Source organism: Schistocerca piceifrons, chromosome 1, assembly GCF_021461385.2.
Source record: "Schistocerca piceifrons isolate TAMUIC-IGC-003096 chromosome 1, iqSchPice1.1, whole genome shotgun sequence".
In the NCBI taxonomy this organism is placed as follows: domain Eukaryota; kingdom Metazoa; phylum Arthropoda; class Insecta; order Orthoptera; family Acrididae; genus Schistocerca; species Schistocerca piceifrons.
In genome coordinates this window covers 797573534-797601205 of record NC_060138.1, presented here as the reverse complement: position 1 = coordinate 797601205, position 27672 = coordinate 797573534, and the positions used below count along the sequence as shown (strand labels likewise).

The 27672-nt window shown below is 43.9% G+C and overlaps 1 protein-coding gene across 1 annotated transcript in view; it reads right to left on the bottom strand.

Annotated features, from left to right (window-relative positions):
* LOC124775151 (glutamate-gated chloride channel-like) overlaps positions 1–27672 on the bottom strand; it is a 176943-nt gene that overhangs the window by 49460 nt on the left and 99811 nt on the right. Inside the window, exon 8 of the mRNA XM_047249994.1 lies at positions 21062–21468. Within this exon, the coding sequence (XP_047105950.1) occupies positions 21062–21468 (407 nt within the window). The remainder of the gene's footprint in view (positions 1–21061; positions 21469–27672) is intronic.

Sequence of the window (27672 nt, the reverse complement as noted above, 5' to 3'; positions counted from 1 at the left end):
TCGCATAAAGTACCTCGAAAATACGTCGAAAACTTTGACTGCCGTTTTTTTCAAAAACGACCGAGTATCTACGGATAAATCAAGACACGTACTCGCTTAGTTTGACCCCGTCTTTCACTAAGCGAAGTTCCTGGAAAATCGGGTGACAGCACTTGCCCTGTACTCCTCGTAAACGTCTTGACTGTTGACTGGAACTCGTCTCACTTGACGGCGGGATAACGGCGTCTTTAACGGCAAACAGCTGCCAAGCGAAGTCTTTCTTATACGTGCTTGATAGTGCAGCCTCGTCAGTCTGGAGATTTGATCTTCCACTATCTATGACAGCATAAAATGTCTTCAAGGTCTCACCCGAGAACAACTTTAAGACTGCATTCGACTCAAACGAAAAATTCTAAAGGCCGCATTGTGTCGTTTGTAGTTATTCTTGCAATACATTTTCCTTTTGGCTAGACGTAAAAGGGTCGTTTCAAAATTCCTGCACACTGCGAATGAGCGACCGTTACAGGGACGTGATCAAGTCGAAATTCATTGTCAGTTGTGAGCGAAACTTTTGGCATGACGGTCGTGTGTGTGTTTGCTGGTTCTCGTGCCTTTGTCGTGAGTAATCCAGTTTTAAAATGGAAGCTGAAATCGAGTTATGTCAGATTACACCTAGTGACCAGCGTTCCTACAACGAAGTCGAATACCTGTGTGAAAACAACCCAACAGAAACTTACAGCGCTTTGAGAGAGGTGTATGGGAGTAGTGTAGTGGGTCACAGCACATTATATTGGTGATTTTCTCGTTTCCGTGAATGTCGGGTAACCACTGAGGACAACCGAAGAAGTGGGAGGCCGTTAAATGCAAGGGACTACACGTCTCAGGCTATAATTAATGTCATTTTAAGAGAGAATCGACGAAAAATGAGAGGAAATTACATATGTGGTTAGAACGTTCGTCACTTCAGTTTACATAATCATAAATTAAAAGTTAAAAATGAGAAAAGTTGCTACCAGATAGGTTCCTCGTAACGTGAGTCAAGAGCAGAAAGCTGGCAGCAAAAGAATCGCGGAAGAATTGGTTCAACGTTGTGGGACAGAAGGGGAACAGTTTCTGAAAAGCATTGTTGCACTTGAAGAAATCCGGATACGAGATTTTGAGCCAGAACTGAAGTCTTAGCCGTCAGAATGGAAAAGTTTCGACTCTCCACGCTCGAGAAATTCCGTTGACAACTTCAAAGGTGAGGCTGACGATGGTCTGTGCTTACGACATGAACAGACTTATAGCTACAGATAGAGTGCTCCAGGAGACGTCCATAACAGGCGCATACTACAAGTTGTTTCTGCGAATGATCAGCACCCGAAAATTCGTCAAAGAGAGCCTTACATTCTTGCAACTGGAGTCCTCATATTGCACGATAATGCAAGATCGCGTATTGTCTTACCAGTGAGAGGCAGTTCGACAGATATGGATGGGAAATACTTCCCCACCCGCCATACAATCCTGATTTGAGCCCAGAAGATTGATTTATTTCCCATATTGAAGGAACCACTTCTTGGGAAGCTTCCAGTGAGGTGACCCGGCTAATCAGAAAGCTCAACAATGGACGTGCCCTGTCCGGAAAGCAGAATCTGCCAAAACGTTGGGAAGCTGTTATAATCAAGAATGGAGGTTATGTTGAAGGCCTGTAAAAATATTTTGTAAAGCAAATGTTTTCTGCAGTTCCCTCTGCAGAACTTTTGAAATGACCTTAGTATTTCTTATTTACGACCTTCGGCACAATCACTTTCATATGTTGGAATACAGCCTTCTTTAACTGACGACAATAAGCACTCGACATTATGGGAAATGAGGCACCTGAATCCACTAGCGCTTGGATATACTGGACGTTGATGACGGCATCAATGAGATTTCCTGACCTCTTTGTGGCTGTCGTCCTTGGAAGATTTTCATTTCTGGTGGCCTCGTCTCCGTGAAAGGTGGCCGTGCTTGGTTTTCCTGAATTTGGAGGATAAAAGAGGTGTTGGTACCTCTGTACAGCTTGCCGGGAAGAAACCTTGTCCAGGGTATGGCGACGGGCTTCGTCGCATAGGTCAACGATAAACTTCTATAGTTGAGTCGCGCGTATAAGACTGTTGAGATGGTTGACACAGTGAAAAAATATCCGGATGTTGTTTCTTTTCCTCAAAATATCTGTTCTCCTGCAGACTGCTGTACTTGGCGGAGGATATGGTTGTAACTGTGTTGATCAGACGATGGAGTATCGTTTGACGGTTGTGGCATGCGTCGGAGTTGGCCTAGTCCATTTTTCATGGTGTGATTGTGATCGGTTATTGGTGAAGATTGGTGCTACAGCTCTTCTTCGACATTCTCTATTACCTTCTGCAATATGGGGTCGACGTTCATGGCTGGTACCACTTTTGTACTGGGCCCAAAATTTCAGGCAGCCATTCACGGCTCTGTCTCGTCTCTCACCATCTCGCGTATGAGAGAGGCGAGCTTGTGGACGTCTTCCACAACTGCCGTAGGGACCACATGGCAGTCACTCACACCTGTTTTGTTCGACTATTTTTCTGTTACATTTCCTCGATTCGGTGGTTCCACTTTATGAATTCCTGTGTAGTTGTGGAATCCATAATCAGAAGAACTTGGTACTTGAATTTTGCGAATTCTTTCGTCAAGTGTGAGCTTTTGTCGGTTTCCATCATATTTATTTCACATCGTGGTAAGGGTTAAAACATTCTGCATGTACGACTGTGTCGTTTCCACATGAGGATGGATCCTGTTCTTCAATTTTCTTTCGCTAAACGAACTTATTGCTGATTGTCGTGAAACGTTTTCCTCACTTCAGTCTGGAATTTGTCTCAGCCATTGAACTTCTCTTTGTTATTCTCAGACCACTGCTGGATAGCGCCGTCCAAGTAAAAATACACATTTGCCATATTTTTCATGCCATCCCACGTAATGTGTTTCCTTTAGCCCTTTCATCGGGTCCTGAACAGCGTCTCTAGAAGACGCTTGAACATCCACTGTATAATCCTGAAGTCTCCCTATGCGATCCCTTAAAAAAGGCCTTGAAATGTCGACGATTCCTATCGGGCAAGTTACAGATTTCTTCACGCAGCGGGACACGGTGTTTTACCAAACAGGTATATTCAGCCTCGTACGTCGATGGGATGATTGCCTCGATGCTCGTGGAAATTTTGCCTGACTCGCATATCAGTTCTGTACTGTATAGTGTCTGCAAGGAAACTTTTTGATCGGCCTTTATACAAATACAAATACCGAGTACTCCAGAATACTGGTATTTGTACAGACATCGAACGTTACAGAGTATAAAAACATTAAGATAGTTCAATAACTTTCCAGATATGATAAATACTAACTAACAAATAACCTCTTCTACTGGTTGCCTATAAAAGAAGCGAGCATTTAATCTATGCGTCTAGAAGAAATAATGCGATGGCTACACAATTCAGCAGTACCCGTAATCTCAACGTCAGTATAAAGACATAGATTACTGATCAGCGCACGTAACACATTTCCACCGAACTATATGATTCAAATAGTCCAATCCAATCCATCCACCATAGTTTTTCTGACTCCATAGAGGGCGATAAAAATATGAATTCGTGCTTCCGTCCATGTCAGGCAAATAGTTCGCAGATGAACATTCATTCATCCGCCCACCACGAATTTAAGAGAACGCATAGGTCAAGTGATCAGTCAGTGTGTTCCTAGAGTTTTCACAGTGTCACAGTATGCATGTCACCACCAGCACAGCCAGACTGGACATAGTACTGGTTTAGTCAGTAACTAGATTAGTTTTTAATTAAGAGCATTGCCACGCATCGGACTCGTCATCATACTAAAGTTAAGTATTTGTAAAGTTCTTTCAACAAATTATCGTTAAATATTTTAATCCGTGTTGCCTTAAATTTCTGTTTGTACCTAGTTGCCTCAAAGTTAGCAAACCACCTCAAATTCTATGGTGAGAGGTTCTGTTCCTGACACTTCATACGGGGTGCCAAACTTATTTGGTGAACACAATATACACCACCGCAAAAAATTGGCACACCTGGAAAGACGACGTCGATTTCGATCCTATGATGGCATATACCAGCTGTCCGCCCCGATAGCTGAGTGGTCAGCGTGACGGATTGCCGTCATACGGGCTCGGGTTCGATTTCCGGCTGGGTCGGAGATTTTCTCCGCTCAGGGACTGAGTGTTGTGTTGTCTTCATCATCATTACATCCCCATCCGGCACGCAGGCTGCCGGACCTGCCCCGCAAGGGGCCTCCCGGCCAATGATTCCAAACGCTCATGTGATTTCATATACCAGCTGGGGCTAATAAATGTTCTGATCATGGTCAATGTCGCCCGACAACAATTAGCGTAATAATATTGATACCAGAGCGCAATTTGTGTCTACCCTTTAACAGGGAATGCTCACAGCCACAAGGCTCAGTGTGGTGGAAACTGTCATTTCTGTTCGTCTCATTGCTTGTTTCTTTCAGTTGCCTTTCTTTATGTTTACTGTCTATGTTTCATCGAGCTATGTTACTTGGTACTGACATATCGCACGAAAGTTACTTCCGTACTTATGCTGCGCACACCAGTGTAGAAGCAAAGAGTGTGCGATATTTGGACTCATAGTTTACTGGAGAAACGGTAAGGGAATTTCACCGTTTTGTCGGAATACACCAGTGGCTGTAGACGTATCTCTAGAAAGAATAGATTTAGTCACCGCTACTAACGCTGGAAGTAGGTTCCTGCTAACATGTAAAAATACAGAAAGTTCTTTCTGGGTCTCTCACATCACCAGTGAAAATCTCTTCTTCTTCTTTAGGTTCTATTCGTACGATAGTTGATTAGATATTGGTAAGTTGGGCTTTTTAGTTTTCTGTTGTTGATTTTCTTTTTTCGTTACCTGATATTCTACATTTTTTAAGGTACAGTTAACTGTAAACTGATTGAAATAATGAAACAACATTTACTGTGAAAACTTTTCTAACACATTTTGTTGATCACTACCCGTTTTAGACAAGAAGTTAACAGAATTAAACAGCAAGACCTTCCGTGTTGCAGACGTAGCAATTAGCGCCCTGTTCCCTCCTCCCCCGTCCCTCTAACCACCACTCTTGGCAGAAAGACAAACATTCTTGTAATGTTTCAGCGAAGACTAAAAGGTACAAATGAGCATAAGAGACGGACGTGGCAAGCCATTAAAGGAAAGTGATGCAACTGATACGCATGCAGCACGGGGACTGAGGAGTTCGTGCTTGGGAGCGTACGAGTACCCACCTCGGAGGCCGCTGGGTTGCTGTGCACAGAGGGCAAGTCCGCAGCCAGCTGCCGCCTCTTCTGCAGAAGCAGCTCTGAGCTGGCCACGTGGCTCGCGAAGGTCGCGCTTTCCAACAACGGGCCCAGCTGGTTTCGATGACAGAAAAATTCGTTATTACACTCTAGAGCAGAGTACAGATTCTGTAAAATTTTGTTAAATTAGTACATTATTGTGGAAATGTAGCAACTGTGAACGCCAACGGTACTGTTTGTCTGCTCTTCCTCGGTGCCTATCATAAATGTGTGTCAAGGTAAATACGCAGCGCATCACAAGGTCAGCAACCGCAAAACGCTTTTCATTGATGGAGCTAGATTTTAGATATGGATTTTCCGTACTTCTAATGCATTTCAAATACTAATACTAGTACTGCACTGCACTAAGGTATTCCGCACACAGTTTTGAGCAAATTATCTGTCATGTACTGCAATTCATTAAGACTAATTACATTTGTTTCAGGTGTTGTTGAATCCTTCAGTGCGTCAATAGCAAGCGGATGTTTTAGGGAAACTTAAACGTATAGGGCTGCCGGCGAAAGACTTTGAATGACTGTCCAGATATCGAAACTTCCTGATGTAACTTTCAAGGAGTGTGCAGGAATGTGCCCGGTAGCGTGAAAATATCCATGGTTTTTTCCAGTCATTTGTAAGCTAATATATATAATGTAAATGTCGTGTGACTAGGGCCTCCCGTTGGATAGACCGTTCGCCGAGTGCAAGTCTTTCGATTTGACGCCACTTTTTTTTTTCATTTTGTTCGTCGTTGCTCGTTGTGTTTGGTCGATGCGGACGTCACATGACATCCGTTCAAGTTCGTTTGTTGACCCTTCCACTCAGTTTTTTATTACAGAGGCCAACCAGCTCTCTGACCGAACACGCTGAGCTACCGTGCCGGCGACTTTGGCTACTTGGGTGTCGATGGGGATGAAATGTTGATGATTAGGACAACACAACACCCAGTCCCTAAGCGAAGAAAATCTCTGACCCAGCCGGGAATCGAACCCGGGTCCTTAGGCTTGACATTCTGTCACGCTGACCACTCAGCTACCAGGGGCGAACTTATAAACTAATTAAAATGACCTGGAATTTTTTCCTCTATGAGGAGCAGTCAAATGAAAACGAGACCAATGGAAAAAACTGCCTATTATATCGAAAGTAATCGTCATAAGTGGTAACTGTGAGACAGGACGGTCCGGTTTCATGGAAAAATATTTGTGGTTGACTAAGGAATTGTGATTGCAAATCGACATTCAGAAATGTCTTTCTTCGCAGGGGAAAGGGGGGGGGGAGATCGGTAGTGTATGGAAGATGTGTAGGGGCTTCGAGCGAAACGCCTACAGCATAGCCGAAACAACGGGCACACCGGCTGGGCAAAGTCTATGAACTTTCTCTTTGCCTCCAAGGGGCCGCTGCTCATTGTCTTTCTGGCTCAAGGGACCACAATTTACGCACAGCGGTACGTGGACAAAAACTGAAGCACGCCATGAAGTCCAAGCGGACGGCATCACTACGTTGCAGGATAACACCCACCCACTTGTTGCCAACGTTGTTTCGACTACGCTGCAAAGTTTGGCTGGGAAAGTCTTACATATCTCCCACACAGTTCCTATCTATTCCCATGCGATTTCAGTGTTTCTGGAGCCCTGAAGAAAGACATTCGTGGCCCTCTGTATGCTTCAGACGAAAAGGTCCGCGTCAGCGTATAATCAAGGTTCCGTATAACAACCACAAATATTTTACCATGAAGGGATGATCGTCTTGTTTCACGGTGGGATAAATGTATTACAGCTACGGTGGTTACTTTTGGAATAAGTTACAGTTTACTTACATTTTTTAATCTTTCTCGTTTTCATTTGACTGCCGCTTATAGAACATAGGTAACAGTGACATGACAGGAATTAATTTGGATTGGATTGGATTGTTTGGGGGAGGAGACCAGACAGCGAAGTCATCGGTCTCATCGGATTAGGGAAGGACGGGGAAGGAAGCCGGCTGTCCCCTTTCAAAGAGACCATCCCGGCATTTGCCTGGAGCGATTTAGGGAAATCACGGAAAACCTAAATCAGGATGGCCGGACGCGGGATTGAACCGTCGTTCTCCCGAATGCGAGTCCAGGAATTAGACCGAGCTGTTCGCGCTTGCATTTACTGAACACTTCACCTGCATTTTATAACAGTGTAATGGCATCAACTGTATGAAAAGCACACCAGACAAAAAATTAGTCTCATCCAGCAGACATTACGTTAGTATCGTCTTAACACCGCCTCTTGCCTTGAGTACGGCCTTACTTTGGCGAGGAAGAGATCCCACACGGTTCTTCAGGTGTGCAACATCTAGCTGAAGCTGCTCATGATGGTTGGACTCTATAGAGCCACGCCGCTAAGCCAAAACATTACGACCACCGCTCACCGCGGCGTTGGATGCCGGCTGGTGGCGTTGCAGGCACATGACGCGGTGACAAAAGCATGTACGAGGGTAAGTCATTTATTATCCGCAATTTAGTTATAATTTTGTTTATTTTGGTAGTACTGTCGTTTTACGTTGATGACGCATACTTTGTTTATTTGTTGTTATATCTTTGCAATTTTCAAGCTGCTAGGTTAGTTTCGTTATCGCTGCCGTGCTGTTAATCATGGCTGCTCCGCTGTCTATTTGCACTAAAGAAGAGCAACGTTCAGTGATTCTTTTTTGTGCTCGGAAGACGTATCAGGGGCCGAATTACAGTGTTTTACCACAACGGAGTGTCTACAAATGGATTGAAAAATTCCGAAATGGTCGCACAAGTGTTATGCACGATGAAGGAGCCGGTCGACCGTTTACCGCCACAAATAAAGAAACCATTGAGCGTTCACGTGAAATGATTCTCTTAGACAGACGATTAGTTATTGACGAAGTGGCACATCATCTGCAAATTAGTCACGCCTCTGCCTTCGAAATCATCCACAAAACATTTGGGTTTTATAAAGTTTGTGCAAGATTGGTCCCAAAACAATTCACACAGTTGCATAAACAAACACGCTTGGACATCTGCAAAAAACATTTGGATCGCTATGGTAACGAAAGGGAAAACTTCTTAGATAGGTTCACCACTGGTGACGAAACATGGACCCATAGTTACGAGCCGGAGAGTAAACGGCAGAGTATGGAATGGAAATATCCAAATTCGTCGTGCAAAAAAAAAAAAAAGAAGGTTCAAGACCCAGCCGTCCGCAGGAAAACTGATGCTTACGGTTTTTTGCGACGCATAAGGTCCAGTACTGGAACGTTATGGGGAAAGGGGCACAACAATAAACAGTGTACGTTACAGTGAGATGCTTACTGCTAGGCTAAAGCCTCCAATTTGAAGGAAACGCCGAGGATTGCTGTCAAAAGGTGCTTTTGTGTTGTTGCACGACAATCCCGTCCGCATAGTGCTGCCCACACTGCTGAAACGTTCCAGAAACTCAAATTTGAAGTACTGGATCATCCTCCATACAGTCCCGATCTTGCCCTTCTATCACTTGTTTGATCCACTCCAACAGACAATAAGGGCCGTCGATTGGCCACGGACGAAGCAGTGAAAGAAGCGGTGCATTCCTGGCTCGCAGCTCAGCCGAGAACCTTCTTTTATGAGGGAATCAAGACGCTTGTACAATGATGGACCAAGTGGCTATTTCGAAAAATGATGTTTTTGTAAGTTTCCTATTTGATTACAATAAAATTTTATAATAAAATTTTATAACTACTTTGCGTTTCACAATTGATTTACCCCGGATGGGAAATCACCCTAGTGAACATATGGGCTGCAAATGGGGAAATCCATTGAAATAAGCGACTTTGACAAAGGGCAGGTTATTACTACGCAGAGTCTGTGAGCGAGTGTCTCGAAAACGGCGAAGCTGGTCGAATGTTCGGGTTCAACTGTCGTGAGCATCTACGGAAAGAGGTAGAAGCACAGTGAAACGACCACAAAGGCGCTAAATGGTTGGTCGTCTACTACTCTTCACAGAACGTGGGATTCGGAGGCTTGACTGCTCTGTAAAGTAGGATAGTTGGAGATCTGTGGCATCTCTGCCGAAAGAGCACAATGCTGGTGCACGCAATAGCGTTCCGGAGCACACCGTTCATCGTACATTGTTGAGTGTGGACTTCCTCAGCAGACCACCACTACGTGTTCTTATTTTGAGGCAACGACATCGCCAACTACGCAGTGGGCATGGGACCATTGGGATTCGATCGTCGATCAATGGAAACCTCTCGGTTCTTCGGGTGAATCACATTTTTGCTACACTAGGTCGATGGTCGTCTCAAACAAATGCCGTCATCGAGGCGAACGGCGGATCGAGACGTGCAGCGCGTGGGACTTGGGGAAGTAATCGAAGACACGCTGGCAGCTGCGAATCACCGGCATCCCTTCATGCCAGATGTCTTCCCCGACGGCGATGTCGTGTTTCAGCAGTATAATTTGTTTCACAGCCAGAAATGTGCTGCTGTGTTTTGAGGAGTGTTGTATTGAACTCTCGTTGATGTCTCGGCGATTAAATTTGCGTGATTCTATCGAATCCATCTGGCTCGCTACCGGCCGCCATTACCGCAAATCAGCTGCCCGTTATTTACGCGAATACATGATTTGTGCGTAGACATCTAATGTCACATACCTCCACAAACCTGCCAAAAAAATTGTCGGATCCCTGATACGCAGAATCAGTTATGTACTTCGTTCCGAAGACGGATATAGGAGCTATTAAGCAGGTGGTCATAGTGTTTTGGGTCATCAGTGGACATACTATTCCAAATAATCCCAGACATTTCCTCTTGGTGAAGGTTGCCAGATTTAGCCGGCCAGTCGGAATGAGATAGAGTGCCGCTGTGTTTCTCATCTCAGGTACGTGTACGTCAGTCCTGCGAACAAGGCTCTTGTGATCCTGGAAGATACCAGTGTCCACAGAATACTCAACATTAAAAAGTAAAAGAAACAGAGTTGAAATAAACGTCTCAGTTTGTTCAGAGTTACCTGAACGGTTAGGCACAAGTAATGGTACACAAAGCACAAACAAACATCAGAGAAGCTCATTCCACTTGAACTTCGTCCTTCACGCACTGCAGGTTAAATGACTCATTAGTCAGTCGGTGCGCTCGACACCTTGCAAACAGTTCGCTACGCAGTGTTCCCTCGAAATCTGGTTGAGATGGACCTGCTTTCACAGACGGCAACAATTCCTGTCGAGTTGAAGCCGACTGTTACTGGCAAAGCGTACCACTTGCCTCTGGCCCCTTTCGGTTAAGATCTTTTTTAGGCCGTGTTTATGGGGTGCGAGAGATACACTATTTCATGTAGATACGCTGTTGATAGATCAATAAATCAGGTAACTTCAATCGTATTGAGGTCATGGGAACTTCCAAAAGCTTATTTCAGCTATTCTATCAGGACCTTCACGTCGATCCCACTTACTACGTTGATTTTACACACTAACTGGCACATTCGTAACAAAGCCAGCAGAGTGCTGTTTCAAGCGGGTGGGCAATGCTTTACGTGGTGAGCTTTTATGGTGTTTTATTGCGCAATACCGTACATTTCTTGTGCAGAAGTGCCTTAAAATGTAAAACCTCGCCACACCAGTCACAAGAAATTTTTTTACATGCAAATATCCTTGTCAACAAACCATCTATAGAAGTTCTTTCTCCTGGATAAATCTACTTCCTTGCATTCTTTTCACACACTACATTTTATATGGTCTGGAATGGACGAGTTTATGAGGCTTCTTTCATAGCTGATCCCACGTTTACGCTTATCTATTGCTAAAGACAAAAGTATGACAATCTCGGACGAAGACTTGGTAGGAACTACGACGTCACGAAGTTTGTGGGCAACACTTCGTGTAATTGTTTGTCTTCACATATTACTTCTTCAAATAAATTCGTGCTTCAAGACAATACTTCATAATTCTGTCTCTAATCTGCCGCACTTCAAACAATAGAACAACAAACAGAAACGTCTTACATCCAGTCGCTGGAAACGCTCGGAGGAAGAGCCTGCACTGGCTGCAAAATTGTCCCGTCGACACTTGCAGCTGCCAGATTTCCACAATTTCTTTAAACTTCAGTATTTAGGTTCACATTATTTTGCATTATGCAGCGGAGAAAACGTGAAAATGAAAAATAAAGAGACATGTAATTTTCATCCTGAAGAGTGAAAGGTTGACGTTCCTGCAACATCGTTAAAATCAGAGACGAAGTACTCGCTCAGCTACAGATGAGCGAGAAGGAAGAGAAAGAAATTTAGATCATTCGTAGCATCACATTTCAAATTATTCCTGTCGCTTACCTGATTAATTCACGGACATTCTTTCTCTTCCATACAGTGCTGTTTCTCCGCTACAGTCTCAGGAAATTATATCTAGATTCAGTGCAAGTAGTTGATTAGAGTTGGACCGTGCTGATGTAGAAAAAGTCCTTTGCCTGTAACAGTGTACGGAAATTCTGTTCCTTCTTGATTGATTCCTAGATTTGACACTCATTCCGTATCTCCTACTACCGAAATTTCACTTTGAGCGAGTCTTTGCTCTCCTTTCTACGATTCTTTGTAACATTCATCCTAGCTTTTTGATTTTCTAATTATTTGTTTTATTTTTAACGCCATCCCGGACTCTCCGCAATGTATGCCGTCTACTTCATCTAATAGATTTCCTCGCCCTTCTTTACGTCAGTGCAAAAGAACTTTACTGCTAGAAAATCTTAACAATGTTGCCCATTTCCCTTGAGCTCTCACTCACGATCTCAAATTTTCCTTCACTTCCCTTATTGCTTCCTCGCCATACAAGTTAAACAACAGCCTGCCTTGATGCCTGACGTCCTTTCAAGTTAAACTTACTTCAAAGGCCATCAGACATGGCATGTTGTTGTTTAACTTGCATGCGTTTCCAGTTTTGTTACCGTTTCATAAGTATTGTAGAGTGTTCATGGGCCTCTATAGTGTTATCTAAATCGTTTAAAAACTGTTGATGCACTATCAAGACATTTAAATTTTAGCGGTACATTGATTACAGGCTCCAAGTGACTAGTGGATGCTGCATGAAGATTATAATTAATTTTAGCTTTTCCTTATATCTAACGTCTCATTCCACAATACATTAAGACTTTATTATCGAGTCTTATCAGCTGTATCAAACGCTTATACCTTTAAATATTTATTGTGATATTTTTCCGACAAATATTAACGCTAACAGTCGTTAGTGGTCGTCAAGTAGCCGTTTTCGCACAAAAAGTATGCCCAGAATAAATGATAATGCCTGGATAACAGCACTCAACTTACCCAGATGGAAAGGCAAACCCAGAAATGAAAAGAGACAGTATCATCTCGTATAAACGCTGTATTTGCGCCGTTTATTTTATAGGAATTAAGTCGTATTCAGAGGGATGTTTCCGTTCCCAACGTTTCATCCCTTACTACTGGAGACAACCTCAAAGGCTACAAAGGCTAGTTCCAGATTTAAACTTCCGTCACGTCTGTTAAATTGTATGAATATATAACTACCTTCAAAAAGGAAAAAGGCCTAAATTAGCAAAATACAATTTGACTACTCTCACTTGTCGTTCTACGTACACCATACTTTCATAGCTCAGGGGAACTTTTTGTTATATTTAATATCTCCTAGCTCAGATTTATGCTTACATGTATAACGTTGTTATATTTCGTCGAAATGACCTCCCAAAGCCATAATACCACACAACAGCACAAACGTTTAGATGACATATCCAGGTAAGTGTATAGGGGCCTGAAGATGGTGCCAATGAGGAACCGAAACTGCTAATAAAACAAAACGAAATAAAATAATTTATAAAATTACGACTGTCGGTATTTATTTTCATTAAGTCTCAACAAAGAGCCCGAATATAGCAACATTTTAGCTTACTATACATATAATATCCTTACAATACGTCTATAACGCTGCAGGCCCAATAGCCGTTAATGCCAGTTTCTTACCCATTCGATAAGAAGATCTATGCAACCGCACTGGTCCAACGTAACACGCCAAGTCGTAAAGAAAACCTGTTGCTGAGCAGACAAAGAGAAGCATACGTTTGTTTTTCTCAATATGAAGTCATAACTGAAATATACAGGGGGGTCCATTGATCGTGAGCGGGCCAAATGTCTCACGAAATAAGCGTCAAACGAAAAAACTACGAAGAACGAAACTCGTCTAGCTTGAAGGGGGAAACCAGATGGCGCTATAGTTGGCCCGTTAGATGGCGCTGCCATAGATCAAATGGATATCAACTGCGTTTTTTTAAAATAGAACCCCTCATTTTCTATTACATATTCGTGTAGTACGTAAAGATATATGAATGTTTTAGTTGGACCACTTTTTTCGATTTGTGATAGATGGCGCTGTAATAGTCACAAACACATGGCTCACAATTTTAAACGAACAGTTGGTAACAGGTAGGTTTTTTAAATTAAAATATAGAACGTAGGTACGTTTGAACATTTTATTTCGGTTGTTCCAATGTGTTACATGTACCTTTGTGAACTTATCATTTCTGAGAACGAATGCTGTTACAGCGTGATTACCAGTAAATACCACATTAATGCAATAAATGCTCAAAGTGATGTCCGTCAACCTCAATGCATTTGGCAATACGTGTAACGACATTCCTCTCAACAGCGAGTAGTTCGCCTTCCGCAATGTTCGCACATGCGTTGACAATGCGCTGACGCATGTTGTCAGGCGTTGTCGGTGGATCACGATAGCAACTATCCTTCAACTTTTCCCACAGAAAGAAATCCGGGGACATCAGATCCGGTGAATTTGCAGGCCATGGTATGGTGCTTCGACGACCAATCCACCTGTCATGAAATATGCTATTTAATACCGCTTCAACCGCACGCGAGCTATGTGCGGGACATCCATCATGTTGGAAGTACATCGCCATTGTGTCATGCAGTGAAACATCTTGTAGTAACATCGATAAAACATTACGTAGGAAATCAGCATGCATTGCACCATTTCGATTGCCATCGATAAAATAGGGGACAATTATCCCTCCTTCCATAATGCCGCACCATACATTAACCCGCCAAGGTCGCTGATGTTCCACTTGTCGCAGCCCTCGTGGATTTTCCGTTGCCCAATAGTGCATATTATGCCGGTTTACGTTACCGCTGTTGGTGAATGACGCTTCGTCGCTAAATAGAACGCGTGCAAAAAATCTGTCATCGTCCCGTAATTTATCTTGCGCCCAGTGGCAGAACTGTTCACGACGTTCAAAGTCGTCGCCATGCAATTCCTGGTGCATAGAAATATGGTACGGGTGCAATCGATGTTGATGTAGCATTCTCAACACCGACGTTTTTTTAGATTCCCGATTCTCGCGCAATTTGTCTGCTACTAATGTGCGAATTAGCCGTGACACCAGCTAAAACACCTACTTGGACATCATCATTTGTTGCAGGTCGTGGTTGTGGTTTCACATGTGACTGAACACATCTTGTTTCCTTAAATAACGTAACTATCCGGCGAACGGTCCGGACACTTGGATGATGTCATCCAGGATACCGAGCAGCATACATAGCACACACCAGTTGGGCATTTTGATCACAGTAGCCATACATCAACACGATATCGACTTTTCCGCAATTGGTAAACGGTCCATTTTAACACGGGTAATGTATCACGAAGCAAATACCGTCCGCACTGGCGGAATGTTACGTGATACCATGTACTTATACGTTTGTGACTATTACAGCACCATCTCTCACAAAGCGAAAAAAAGTGGTCCAACTAAAACATTGATATTTCTTTACGTACTACACGAATATGTAATAAAAAATGGGGGTTCCTTTTATAAAAAAAACGCAGTTGATATCCGGTTGACCTAAGGCAGCGCGATCTAGCGGGCCAACCATAGCGCCATCTGGTTTCTCCCTTCAAGCCAGACGTGTTTCGTTCTTTGTAGTTTTTTCGTTTGATGCTTATTTCGTGAGATAGTGGGCGCGGTCATTATCAATGGACCACCCTATATATATATATATATATATATATATATATATATATATATATATATATATATATATATTCAGTGCAGCTTACTGTAGCTCATAACCACTTCACACTAATATCACGCCTTCTACCCACAGTAGTGTCAAAACGGAATACATCAGACAACTGTCTGACCTTCACATACAACTTCCAGCGACCACTTCCTGGCCAGCAGTGTCTACCTGCTCGCAGCCACAACAGAAAACACACTCCAACTAACTGCCATTCCCTCGTTTCGAAATCTAGCCTGCCCACGTAAGGCGACGGTATTCAACGTCTGAACCTGACGAGCTTGAAATACCACAGGCGAAGATTCAAGCGTAGCCGATGTAGCAGAGAAAATGCGGAAATCATCAATGTTCTGCCGATACGAAAGGAAACGTGCGTGCTGGAAATAGACATGTAAATAAATGGAACATATGAAAGATTGGTGATTAAGACAGACACCTTTCAAATTGTTCGGCATTTTATGTCAGTTAAATAATTACCTAACTACGTCTTTATGGCCACCTAGGATGTCTTCCACAGTGGAAGACGAAATGTTAGCGACGGAAACATGAGTTAGACTACGTCCTATTGTGCACACAATTAGTGTCACCAAAGATATGGGTACTGGGCGTGTAATTACAGACGCTTCCGTCGCTGTGGTCCATGTTGTTCGTCACATCTGAGAGAAGTCTGTGCGAGGACTGTTGAAGGGTCATAGGTATTAGGGACACTATTTCATTGAACTGTGGCATTCTTCAAACACCACTTCTGTTTTATACTAGAGAGCAGTGAAAGTGGAAGCTGAGGGAGGTATGTTAATGCTTCCACCCCTCGTCTTCCGCTCGTTTATAACTGCCAATGAGGATCAGTTGGCCTAGTCTGGCTTGATCCACGCCTTTAAACACACACTTCTGGCACAGAATCGGTTCTATCATAGGTTCCGTCCACGCAGCATCTAGTACCAAACGAACACCGGTCAATAAATTTTATGTGGGAATACTGCGCTTCATTCATACTGCTGCTGGCACGGCCATGCAACACTGCTGCCACCCACTGTCTAGTATTCGCTTGTGTGTGCCTTACATGTAAGTGTACGTCTGCGAAGAGAGCAGTGACTTTCACCAGGTAGTACTGCTATCTTTGTTTACAAATTAAGATGACTGAATTTCAAGACACAAAGATCCAAACAGAGGAAGCCCTATACAATTTTTGCTCTGTCTTAAAGACAATACCAGAACACACGAAACTTTATCGTCACCGCAGAATGCAAGAGATGTGTGTAATATTTCACTACGTACCGTAGAGATAAAATTTGTAGAAGATCGGGCAATGCAAACTTGTGGTCAAGAAACGAAGCTTTAGTCGCCAGAAAGACGTGGATCGTCGTACTGTATTAGAATGTTGTGACCTAGGCGAGTGAACTACAAGCCAAAAGATATTAGTTGTTTTACACAAGACTGCTTCCACAGGGACCTGCCATTCACGTTAAAAACTCTAACATCTTTGGAATTCAAGTACAGAAAATGCAAAGAAGGACAATATATTCTGCTGGAGAGTTCCGATAATGCAGCATCTGTATTTCGTTTTCTGAGAAAAATAAATCTCAGGAAAGAAAAGCGCCATTGGCCTTTCATTTGTACCGATGTGACCTAAATCGGAGTCACACCAGAAATTACATCTGGCAGGTTTCAAAAGGCAACGACGTGTTTAAAATATCGACTGGCAAAGGAAACGGATTTACCAACTACCATGCAGTATCATATAGATATCGCTTCGTCGAAAGCGTAAAGGTAATATTTACATTCTGCAAATTCAATTATTGACACGAATGAGTGAATAGTGATGTACTTACACACTGGTTTAGGTTTATTACTAGATTTAGAAGAGAGTCGTGACATGTCTTGGATAACCCCCGTTATCGTTCAAGAGAAAAGGTGACAATTCCAAATATAAATAAAAAGAAGAAAGAAATTGCACAGTGGCTAGAAGAGAAATTATTTCAATTTTGGGATGCTACACGAGATCGATGTTGTAGGAACTCAGGCGTGACAAACACATTTACAAACAATATTAACTTGACAGCTTAGCAGCAGAAATGGAGCACGAGTTTGTGAGGCAGCCCCCTTATCACTGCCAATACAACCCTTTAGTAAATGTGTGGGTTCTTGAAAGGTAAGGTTCCATCCAGAAATTTCACACTCAGCATGAGAGATGTGCAGAATTCACTTGAGTAAACACTTGATGAGGTCATGGAGGAAGACAGGATCAAGTACGTACGTCACTCTAATAAATCTGCAGAAAAAGTCTTTTTGAAGGAAGCATCCGAGAAAAGTTCGTTAATAGCAATGATTTCTCGAACACTAAGTCTTCAGATAAGGAAAAATAAACAGCAATAAATTTGCATTAAAAGTTCTGTCTGTTGTTCCTCCCCCCTCGTCGAAGTTTTGAACGCTGTTTCCTCTTTCTGCTCTTCTCTTTCCCCTCCCATCCCCACTCCAAAAAATTTATCAATATGAGGAAGAACAACCACCTGACGTACACTGCTTGTGCTGGCATTTGTGGCGAACAGAAGAGCTGTGTTTTCTGCCTTGTATTTAGTTTAAAATAACATGCAAAGCTAAAGAATTGTTAATTGTTTACATAATACTTTGATAATTTAACAGAAGGGCGATAAGAAAGTACCTGGCTTATGAAACGTACGAAACTACATTAACATGGTGTAGCTGCTGTTTCACTATAGTGTTTTCTAAGCATTATCTTGGGGTATTGTTTCGCAGTCATAATAAAGTGTTTAAAATAAGTAACTGTCCGCTTCTGATCAGAAATCTTTGCCGAAACGTTCTAGCTGACGCTTTGGGATATCATATAATTTTCATGTGAGCGCCGTGCAATGCACTGAGCAGACATGTATAGGATAGCACTGTCTGATGGTACTGACTGAACTCAGGCCGAAGGCCCGTCGTGACAAAGGTGTTCGGGGAGAGCACGAATGGGAGAAGCGTACAGAAAAAGAGGAGAGGTTCCTTCAACAATTACCTCTCCAACCGCTCCTTTCACTGCTCTCTGGTATAGCTGTAGTTGCATTAAGCCAATGGGCGTCACGCTTGTTCCCTTAAAAAGAAGTTGAAGTGGACATGACAGCCTTGTTTAATATCCCAGTTTCGCAGATTGTAAATTAGATCATAAGTGTAGAAGGACAGCATTTCAGCGAATTGTCTCACATCGCAAGTGGGTGTTGCGAAAAAACAAAGAATGTAAATAAGAAGGGGAGGGTGATGCACTGAATAAACAAGTGAATAATAAGAGAAGAAAGATGTACGTTGGAACGCTTTTCAAAGTTTCGCCTCTAGCCTGTAATGGAAATTTAACATATTTTCTTATTCAGGATTTAAACGATATTATTCACGTTTAACGTGTTGCAGATTTTTTCAGGAATTGCAAACGTTACTGTGATTTTTTGTTTTTTTGTTTTCAAATGTGAAAACATCTTCAAGTTACAACATATGGTAATGTACACTTGTCACAAATATACTTAGTCGTCTATTTCTTACATTATTACTTTACTGCGCACCAACAGCCAGTTAGTGAAATCAAATAAAGCACTACCGAAAGGGGTAGCGCAGTGGTTAGCACACTGGACTCGCATTCGGGAAGACGTCGGTTTGAATCCGCATCCGACCATTCTGGTTCAGGTTTTCTGTGATTTTCCTAAAACGCTTCAGGAAATGCCGAGATGGTTCTTTCGAGAGGGCATCGCCACTTTCCTTCTCCATCCTTCCCTAATCAGAGTTTGTGCTCCGTCTCTGATAACCTCGATGTCGACGGAACGTTAAACATTAGTCTCCTCCTCCTCCTCCTCCTCCTCCTCCTCCTCCTCCAAAAAGCAGTTACACATTAAATACATTTTGAAAATGAAGCTACTGAAAACTAACACATATTCCTATTTTCAAGATAGGGGAAATTGTCAAGAGATATAAGAATCGCAGTATCTTTCCAAGCATCATATGTACCATGGTAAAAAGAAAACTTTTTGCACCTTCAAGATAGAAAATTTTCTTCGACTGACGAAGTATGGCTTATCTGTCAGTACTTTATACGAAAAATGTTAGCAATATATAGGATTTTACGTGCCATAAAAATCTGTGACTGAAGAATTAACAATGAACTGAAACAACTTTTATTTATTATACACCACTCTTTCTACAAATGCTGTACTAAACTTAATCTCATATACGCTACTGGCCATTAAAATTGCTACACCAAGAAGAAATTCAGATGATAAACAGGTATTCATTGGACAAATATATTATACTAGAAATGACATGTGATTCAATTTTCACGCAAATTGGGTGCATAGATCCTGAGAAATTAGTACCCAGAACAACCACCTCTGACCGTAATAACGGCCTTGACACGCCTGGGCATTGAATCAAGCAGAGCTTGGACGGCGTGTACAGGTACAGCTGCCAATGCAGCTTCAACACTATACCACAGTTCTTCAAGAGTAGTGACTGGCGTATTGTGACGAGCCAGTTGCTCGGCCACCATTGACCAGACGTTTTGAATTGGTGAGAGATCTGGAGAATGTGCTGGCCACGCCAGCAGTCGAACATTTTCTGTATCCAGAAAGGCCCGTACAGGTCCTGCAACATGCGGTCGTGCATTATCCTGCTGAAATGTAGGGTTTCGCAAGGATCGAATGAAGGGTAGAGCCACGGGTCGTAACACATCTGAAATATAACGTCCACTGTTCAAAGTGCCATCAGTGCGGATAAGAGGTGACCGAGACGTGTATCCAATGGCACCCCATACCATCACGCCGGGTGATATACCAGTATGGCGATGACGAATACACGTTTCCAATGTGCGTTCACCGCGATGTCGCCAAACACGGATGCGACCATCATGATGCTGTAAACAGAACCTGGATTCATCGGAACAAATGCCGTTTTGCCATTCGTGCACCCAGGTTCGTCGTTGAGTACACCGTCGCAGGCGCTCCTGTCTGTGATGCAGCGTCAAGGGTAACCGCAGCTATGGTCTCCGAGCTGATAGTCTATGCCGGTGCCAACGTCGTTGAACTGTTCGTGCAGATGGTTGTTGTCTTGCAAACGTCCCCATCTGTTGACTCAGGGATCGTGACGTGGCTGCACGATCCGTTACAGCCATGCGGATAAGATGCCTATCATCTCGACTGCTAGTGATACGAGGCCTTTGGGATCCAGTAAGGTGTTGCATATTACCCTCCTGAACCCACCGATTCCATATTCTACCAACAGTCATTGGATCTCGACCAACGCGAGCAGCAATGTCGCGATACGATAAACCGCAACCGCGGTAGGCTACAATCCGACCTTTATCAAAGTCGGAAACGTGATGGTACGTTTTTCTCCTCCTTACACGAAGCATCACAACAACTTTTCACCAGGCAACGCCTGTCAACTGCTGTTTGTGTATGAGAAATCGGTTGGAAACGTTCCTCATGTCAGTACGTTGTAGGTGTCGCCACCGGCACCAACCTTGTGTGAACGCTCTGAATAGCTAAAAATTTGCATATCACAGCATCTTCTTCCTGTCGATTAAATTTCGCGTCTTTAACATGTCATCTTCGTGATGTAGCAATTTTAATGGCCAGTAGTGTAATATAAGAGTTTTGCAAATGGCATCGCTCGCACAGGTGTGCACGCGGAGTGAAGAGGCAGCCTGTGTGTATCTAGACGAAGTGGAGGCTTACCTTAGGAGACGTTAGGCTGGTGTCGTCCAGCGTCGTGTCCGTGGCCATGCGAGGCAGCTGGCCGCGCTCCTTCATCTCCCGCAGCAGGTCTGAACGGCTCGCGTGGCTCACCAGCGTCGACTCCAGCAGCGCAGTGAAGACGAAGGTGAAGCAGCCGCCTATCCAGACGTCGATGGCCATGGTGTAGGCGACCTGCGGCACCGAGGCGTACACGCGCGACACCTGCACGGCCAGCATGAGCAGCGCGGCCACCACCAGCGACAGGCGGGACGCGGTGTCGCCGCGGTCCAGCCAGAACGACGCCCACGACATGATGACCAGCATGCACGACGGCAGGTACACGTGGATCATGTAGTAGTTGAACTCTCGCCGCAGCAGCAGCTCCACCTTCAGGCAGCTGTAGTCACCTGCAACAAGGCAAAGTGCCGAGAGTTTGAGACCTGTCACCCAGCTTCTAAGCAAAACTATTATTTCTATTATTTGACTGCGAGCTAGAAAATTTTTAAATTTTTATTTGTGTGTGTGTGTGTGTGTGTGTGTGTGTGTGTGTGTGTGCGTGTGTGCGTGCACGTGCGAGCCCGCGTGTGTGAGTAAGTGAATGAGTTTGTGTATATTTGGCCTGTCTGCCTCTTATTAAAGGGACGATCGCACATCGCAGCGAAGTACACTACTGGCCATTAGAATTGCTACACCAAGAAGAAATGCAGATGATAAACGGTTATTCATTGGACAAATACACTACTGACCATTAACATTGCTACATCACGAAGATGACGTGCTACAGACGCGAAATTTAACCGGCAGGAAGAAGATGCTGTGATATGCAAATGATTAGCTTTTCAGAGCATTCACACAAGTATGGCGCCGGTGGCGACACCTACAACGTGCTGACATGAGGAAAGTTTCCAACCGATTTCTCATACACAAACAGCGGCTGACCGACGTTGCCTGGTGAAACGTTGTTGTGATGGCTCGTGTAAGGAGGAGAAATGTGTACCATCATGTTTCCGACTTTGATAAAGGTCGGATTGTAGCCTATCGCAATTGCGGTTTATCGAATCGCGACATTGCTGCTCACGTTGGCCGAGATCCAATGACTGTTAGCAGAATATCGAATCGGTGCGTTCAAGCGGGTAATACGGAACGCCGTGCTGGATCCCAACGGCCACGTATCACTAGCAGTCGAGATGACAGGCATCTTATCGCATGGCTCTAGCGGATCGTGCAGCCACGTCTCGATCCCTGAGTCAACAGATGGGGACGTTTGCAAGACAACAACCATCTGCACGAACAGTTCGACGACGTTTGCAGCAGCAGCTCGGAGACCATACCTGCGGTTACCTTTGACGCTGCATCACAGACAGGAGGGCCTGCGATGGTGTTCTCAACGACGAACCTGGGTGCACGAATGGCAAAACAGCATTTTTTCTGATGAATACAGGTTCTGTTTACAGCATCATGATGGTCGCATCCGTGTTTGGCGACATCGCGGTGAACGCACATTGGAAGCGTACCACCTGGCGTGTGGTGTGGGGTACCATTGGTTACACGTCTAGGTCACCTCTTGTTCGCATTGACGGCACTTTGAACAGTGGACGTTACATTTCAGATGTGTTACGACCCGTGGCTCTACCCTTCATTCGATCCCTGCGAAACCCTATATTTCAGCAGGATAATGTACGACCGCATGTTGCAGGTCCTGTACGGGCCTTCCTGCATACAGAAAATGTTCGACTCCTGCCCTGGCCAGCACATTTTCAGATCTCTCATCAACTGAAAACGTCTGGTCAATGGTGGCCGAGCAACTGCCTCGTCACAGTACGGCAGTCAATACTCTTGATGAACTGTGGTAACGTGTTGAAGCTGCATGGGCAGTTGTACCGGTACAAGGTATCCAAGCTCTGTTTGACTCAATGCCCAGGCGTATCAAGGACATTATTACGGCCAGAGATGGTTGTTGTGGGTACTGATTTCTTCGGATCTATGCACCCAAATTGCGCGAAAATGTAATCAAATGTCTGTTCTAGTATAATGTATTTGTCTAATGAATACCCGTTTATCATCTGCATTTCTTCTTGGTGTAGCAATTTTAATGGCCAGTAGTGTAGTTCATAAAGTTCACTGCAGAACAAGAACTGCTTCAAATTATCAAGCTATAGTGCGAATAGCTTTGAATGGCTAACATCTGACAACCAGTGGACGAGTGCGAACTAGAACTGTTTATTAATCAGGCACATCTTTCGCGGCAAACAGACCCGCTTGGACTGTCGCACGCGCGTTATAAATTGGGGAAGGCTCGCCGGCCCAAATTGAATCCGTCTGGTTGATTAACGAGGAGAGCCGGTGTGCCAGCCAGCCTGAATGTGGTTTTTAGGCGGTTTTCCACGTCCGACTAGATCAATATTTGACTGGTACCAATGTGCCGTTACACGATTCGCAAACATTTAGAAGACGTACTCACACTTTCACATGTGACAACATTGGACGCCGACAGTTGGAATGCACAGATTTCATTCTGGAGAGATGGTGAGAGGGATGGCGACATGAATGGCATCCGCCCCCTCTCTGCCACTAATACTGCAAAATCTGACAACAAACATATCAATATTTTCAAAATTTCGTGGCCCTGTCAGGAACTATATAAACGTTAATTTTAAATTAACAACAGCCTCAGTTGCAATGTTTACCTAGAGTTACCAAGGTTTCAGTTGGGATAACCCAACCTCCTTCAGAATAAAAGCAACTACGATTTGTCCATAATGGACAACGTCAAAAACTAAATACTATAATATAGTAATACATCGTCATATTGCAATAACTTACCTAGAAGCGCTTTTGAGGCTATGGCCAGTTCCAGTACTGAAACAAATGATGACAGACTAAAGGCCGAGATACTAAATGTCTTTTTCCAAAGCTGTTTCACAGAGGGAGACTGCACTGTAGTTCCTTCTCTAGATTGTCTCACAGATGACAAAACGATGATTATCGAAATAGACTACAGAGGGATAGAGAAACAATTAAAATCGCTCAAAAGAGGAAAGGCCGCTGGACCTGATGGGATACCAGTTCGATTTTACGTAGAGTACGCGAAGGAACTTGCCCCCCTTCTTGCAGCGGTGTACCGTAGATCTCTAGAAAAGCGTAGCGTTCAAAAGGATTGGAAAAGAGCACAGGTCATCCCCGTTTTCAAGAAAGGACGTCGAACGGATGTGCAGAACTATAGACCTATATTTCTAACATTGATCAGTTGTAGAATTTTGGAGCGCGTATTATGTTCGAGTATGGTTCAAATGGCTCTAAGCACTATGGGACTTAACTGCTGTGATCATCAGTCCCCTAGAACTTAGAACTACTTAAACCTAATTAACCTAAGGACATCACACACATTCATGCCCGAGGCAAGATTCGAACCTGCGACCGTAGCGGTCACGCGGTTCCAGACTGAGTCAACAGATGGGGACGTTTGCAAGACAACAACCATCTGCACGAACAGTTCGACGACGTTTGCAGCAGCAGCTCGGAGACCATACCTGCGGTTACCTTTGACGCTGCATCACAGACAGGAGGGCCTGCGATGGTGTTCTCAACGACGAACCTGGGTGCACGAATGGCAAAACAGCATTTTTTCTGATGAATACAGGTTCTGTTTACAGCATCATGATGGTCGCATCCGTGTTTGGCGACATCGCGGTGAACGCACATTGGAAGCGTACCACCTGGCGTGTGGTGTGGGGTACCATTGGTTACACGTCTAGGTCACCTCTTGTTCGCATTGACGGCACTTTGAACAGTGGACGTTACATTTCAGATGTGTTACGACCCGTGGCTCTACCCTTCATTCGATCCCTGCGAAACCCTATATTTCAGCAGGATAATGTACGACCGCATGTTGCAGGTCCTGTACGGGCCTTCCTGCATACAGAAAATGTTCGACTCCTGCCCTGGCCAGCACATTTTCAGATCTCTCATCAACTGAAAACGTCTGGTCAATGGTGGCCGAGCAACTGCCTCGTCACAGTACGGCAGTCAATACTCTTGATGAACTGTGGTAACGTGTTGAAGCTGCATGGGCAGTTGTACCGGTACAAGGTATCCAAGCTCTGTTTGACTCAATGCCCAGGCGTATCAAGGACATTATTACGGCCAGAGATGGTTGTTGTGGGTACTGATTTCTTCGGATCTATGCACCCAAATTGCGCGAAAATGTAATCAAATGTCTGTTCTAGTATAATGTATTTGTCTAATGAATACCCGTTTATCATCTGCATTTCTTCTTGGTGTAGCAATTTTAATGGCCAGTAGTGTAGTTCATAAAGTTCACTGCAGAACAAGAACTGCTTCAAATTATCAAGCTATAGTGCGAATAGCTTTGAATGGCTAACATCTGACAACCAGTGGACGAGTGCGAACTAGAACTGTTTATTAATCAGGCACATCTTTCGCGGCAAACAGACCCGCTTGGACTGTCGCACGCGCGTTATAAATTGGGGAAGGCTCGCCGGCCCAAATTGAATCCGTCTGGTTGATTAACGAGGAGAGCCGGTGTGCCAGCCAGCCTGAATGTGGTTTTTAGGCGGTTTTCCACGTCCGACTAGATCAATATTTGACTGGTACCAATGTGCCGTTACACGATTCGTAAACATTTAGAAGACGTACTCACACTTTCACATGTGACAACATTGGACGCCGACAGTTGGAATGCACAGATTTCATTCTGGAGAGATGGTGAGAGGGATGGCGACATGAATGGCATCCGCCCCCTCTCTGCCACTAATACTGCAAAATCTGACAACAAACATATCAATATTTTCAAAATTTCGTGGCCCTGTCAGGAACTATATAAACGTTAATTTTAAATTAACAACAGCCTCAGTTGCAATGTTTACCTAGAGTTACCAAGGTTTCAGTTGGGATAACCCAACCTCCTTCAGAATAAAAGCAACTACGATTTGTCCATAATGGACAACGTCAAAAACTAAATACTATAATATAGTAATACATCGTCATATTGCAATAACTTACCTAGAAGCGCTTTTGAGGCTATGGCCAGTTCCAGTACTGAAACAAATGATGACAGACTAAAGGCCGAGATACTAAATGTCTTTTTCCAAAGCTGTTTCACAGAGGGAGACTGCACTGTAGTTCCTTCTCTAGATTGTCTCACAGATGACAAAACGATGATTATCGAAATAGACTACAGAGGGATAGAGAAACAATTAAAATCGCTCAAAAGAGGAAAGGCCGCTGGACCTGATGGGATACCAGTTCGATTTTACGTAGAGTACGCGAAGGAACTTGCCCCCCTTCTTGCAGCGGTGTACCGTAGATCTCTAGAAAAGCGTAGCGTTCAAAAGGATTGGAAAAGAGCACAGGTCATCCCCGTTTTCAAGAAAGGACGTCGAACGGATGTGCAGAACTATAGACCTATATTTCTAACATTGATCAGTTGTAGAATTTTGGAGCGCGTATTATGTTCGAGTATGGTTCAAATGGCTCTAAGCACTATGGGACTTAACTGCTGTGATCATCAGTCCCCTAGAACTTAGAACTACTTAAACCTAATTAACCTAAGGACATCACACACATTCATGCCCGAGGCAAGATTCGAACCTGCGACCGTAGCGGTCACGCGGTTCCAGACTGTAGCGCCTAGAACCGCACGGCCACTCCGACCGGCTATGTTCGAGTATAATGACTTTTCTGGAGACTATGAATTTACTCTGTAGGAATCAGCATGGGTTTCGAAAAAGACCGTCGTGTGAAACCCAGCTCACGCTATTCGTCCACGAGACTGAGAGGGCCATAGACACGGGTTCCCAGGTAGATGCCGTGTTTCTCGACTTCCGCAAGGCGTTCGATACAGTTCCCCACAGTCGTTTAATGAACAAAGTAAGAGCATATGGACTACCAGACCAATTGTGTAATTGGATTGAAGAGTTCCTAGATAACAGAACGCAGCATGTGATTCTAAATGGAGAGATGTCTTCCGAATTAAGAGTGATTTCAGGTGTGTTGCTGGGGAGTGTCGTACGACCGTTGCCATTCACAATATACACAAATGGCCTTGTGGATAACATCGGAAGTTCACTGAGGCTTTTGCGCATGATGCTGTAGTATATCGAGAGGTTGTAACAATGGAAAATTGTACTGAAATGCAGGAGGATCTGCAACGAATTGACGTATGGTGCAGGGAATGGCAATTGAATCTCAATGTAGACAAGTGTAATGTGCTACGTATTCACAGAAAGAAAGATACCATATTATTTAGCTACAATATAGCAGGTCAGCAACTGCAAGCAGTTAATTCCATAAATTATCTGGGAGTAGGCATTAGGAGTGATTTAAAATGCAATGGTCATACAAAGTTGATCGTCGGTAAAGCAGATGCCAGACTGAGATTCATTGGAAGAATCCTAAGGAAACGCAATCCGAAAACAGAGTAAATAGGTTACAGTACACTTGTTCGCTCACTGCTTGTATATTGCTCACCAGTGTGGGGTCCGTACCAGATAGGGTTGATAGAAGAGATAGACTAGGTCCAACGGAGAGCAGCGCGCTTCGTTACAGGATCATTTAGTAATCGCGAAAGCGTTGCGGAGATGATAGATAAA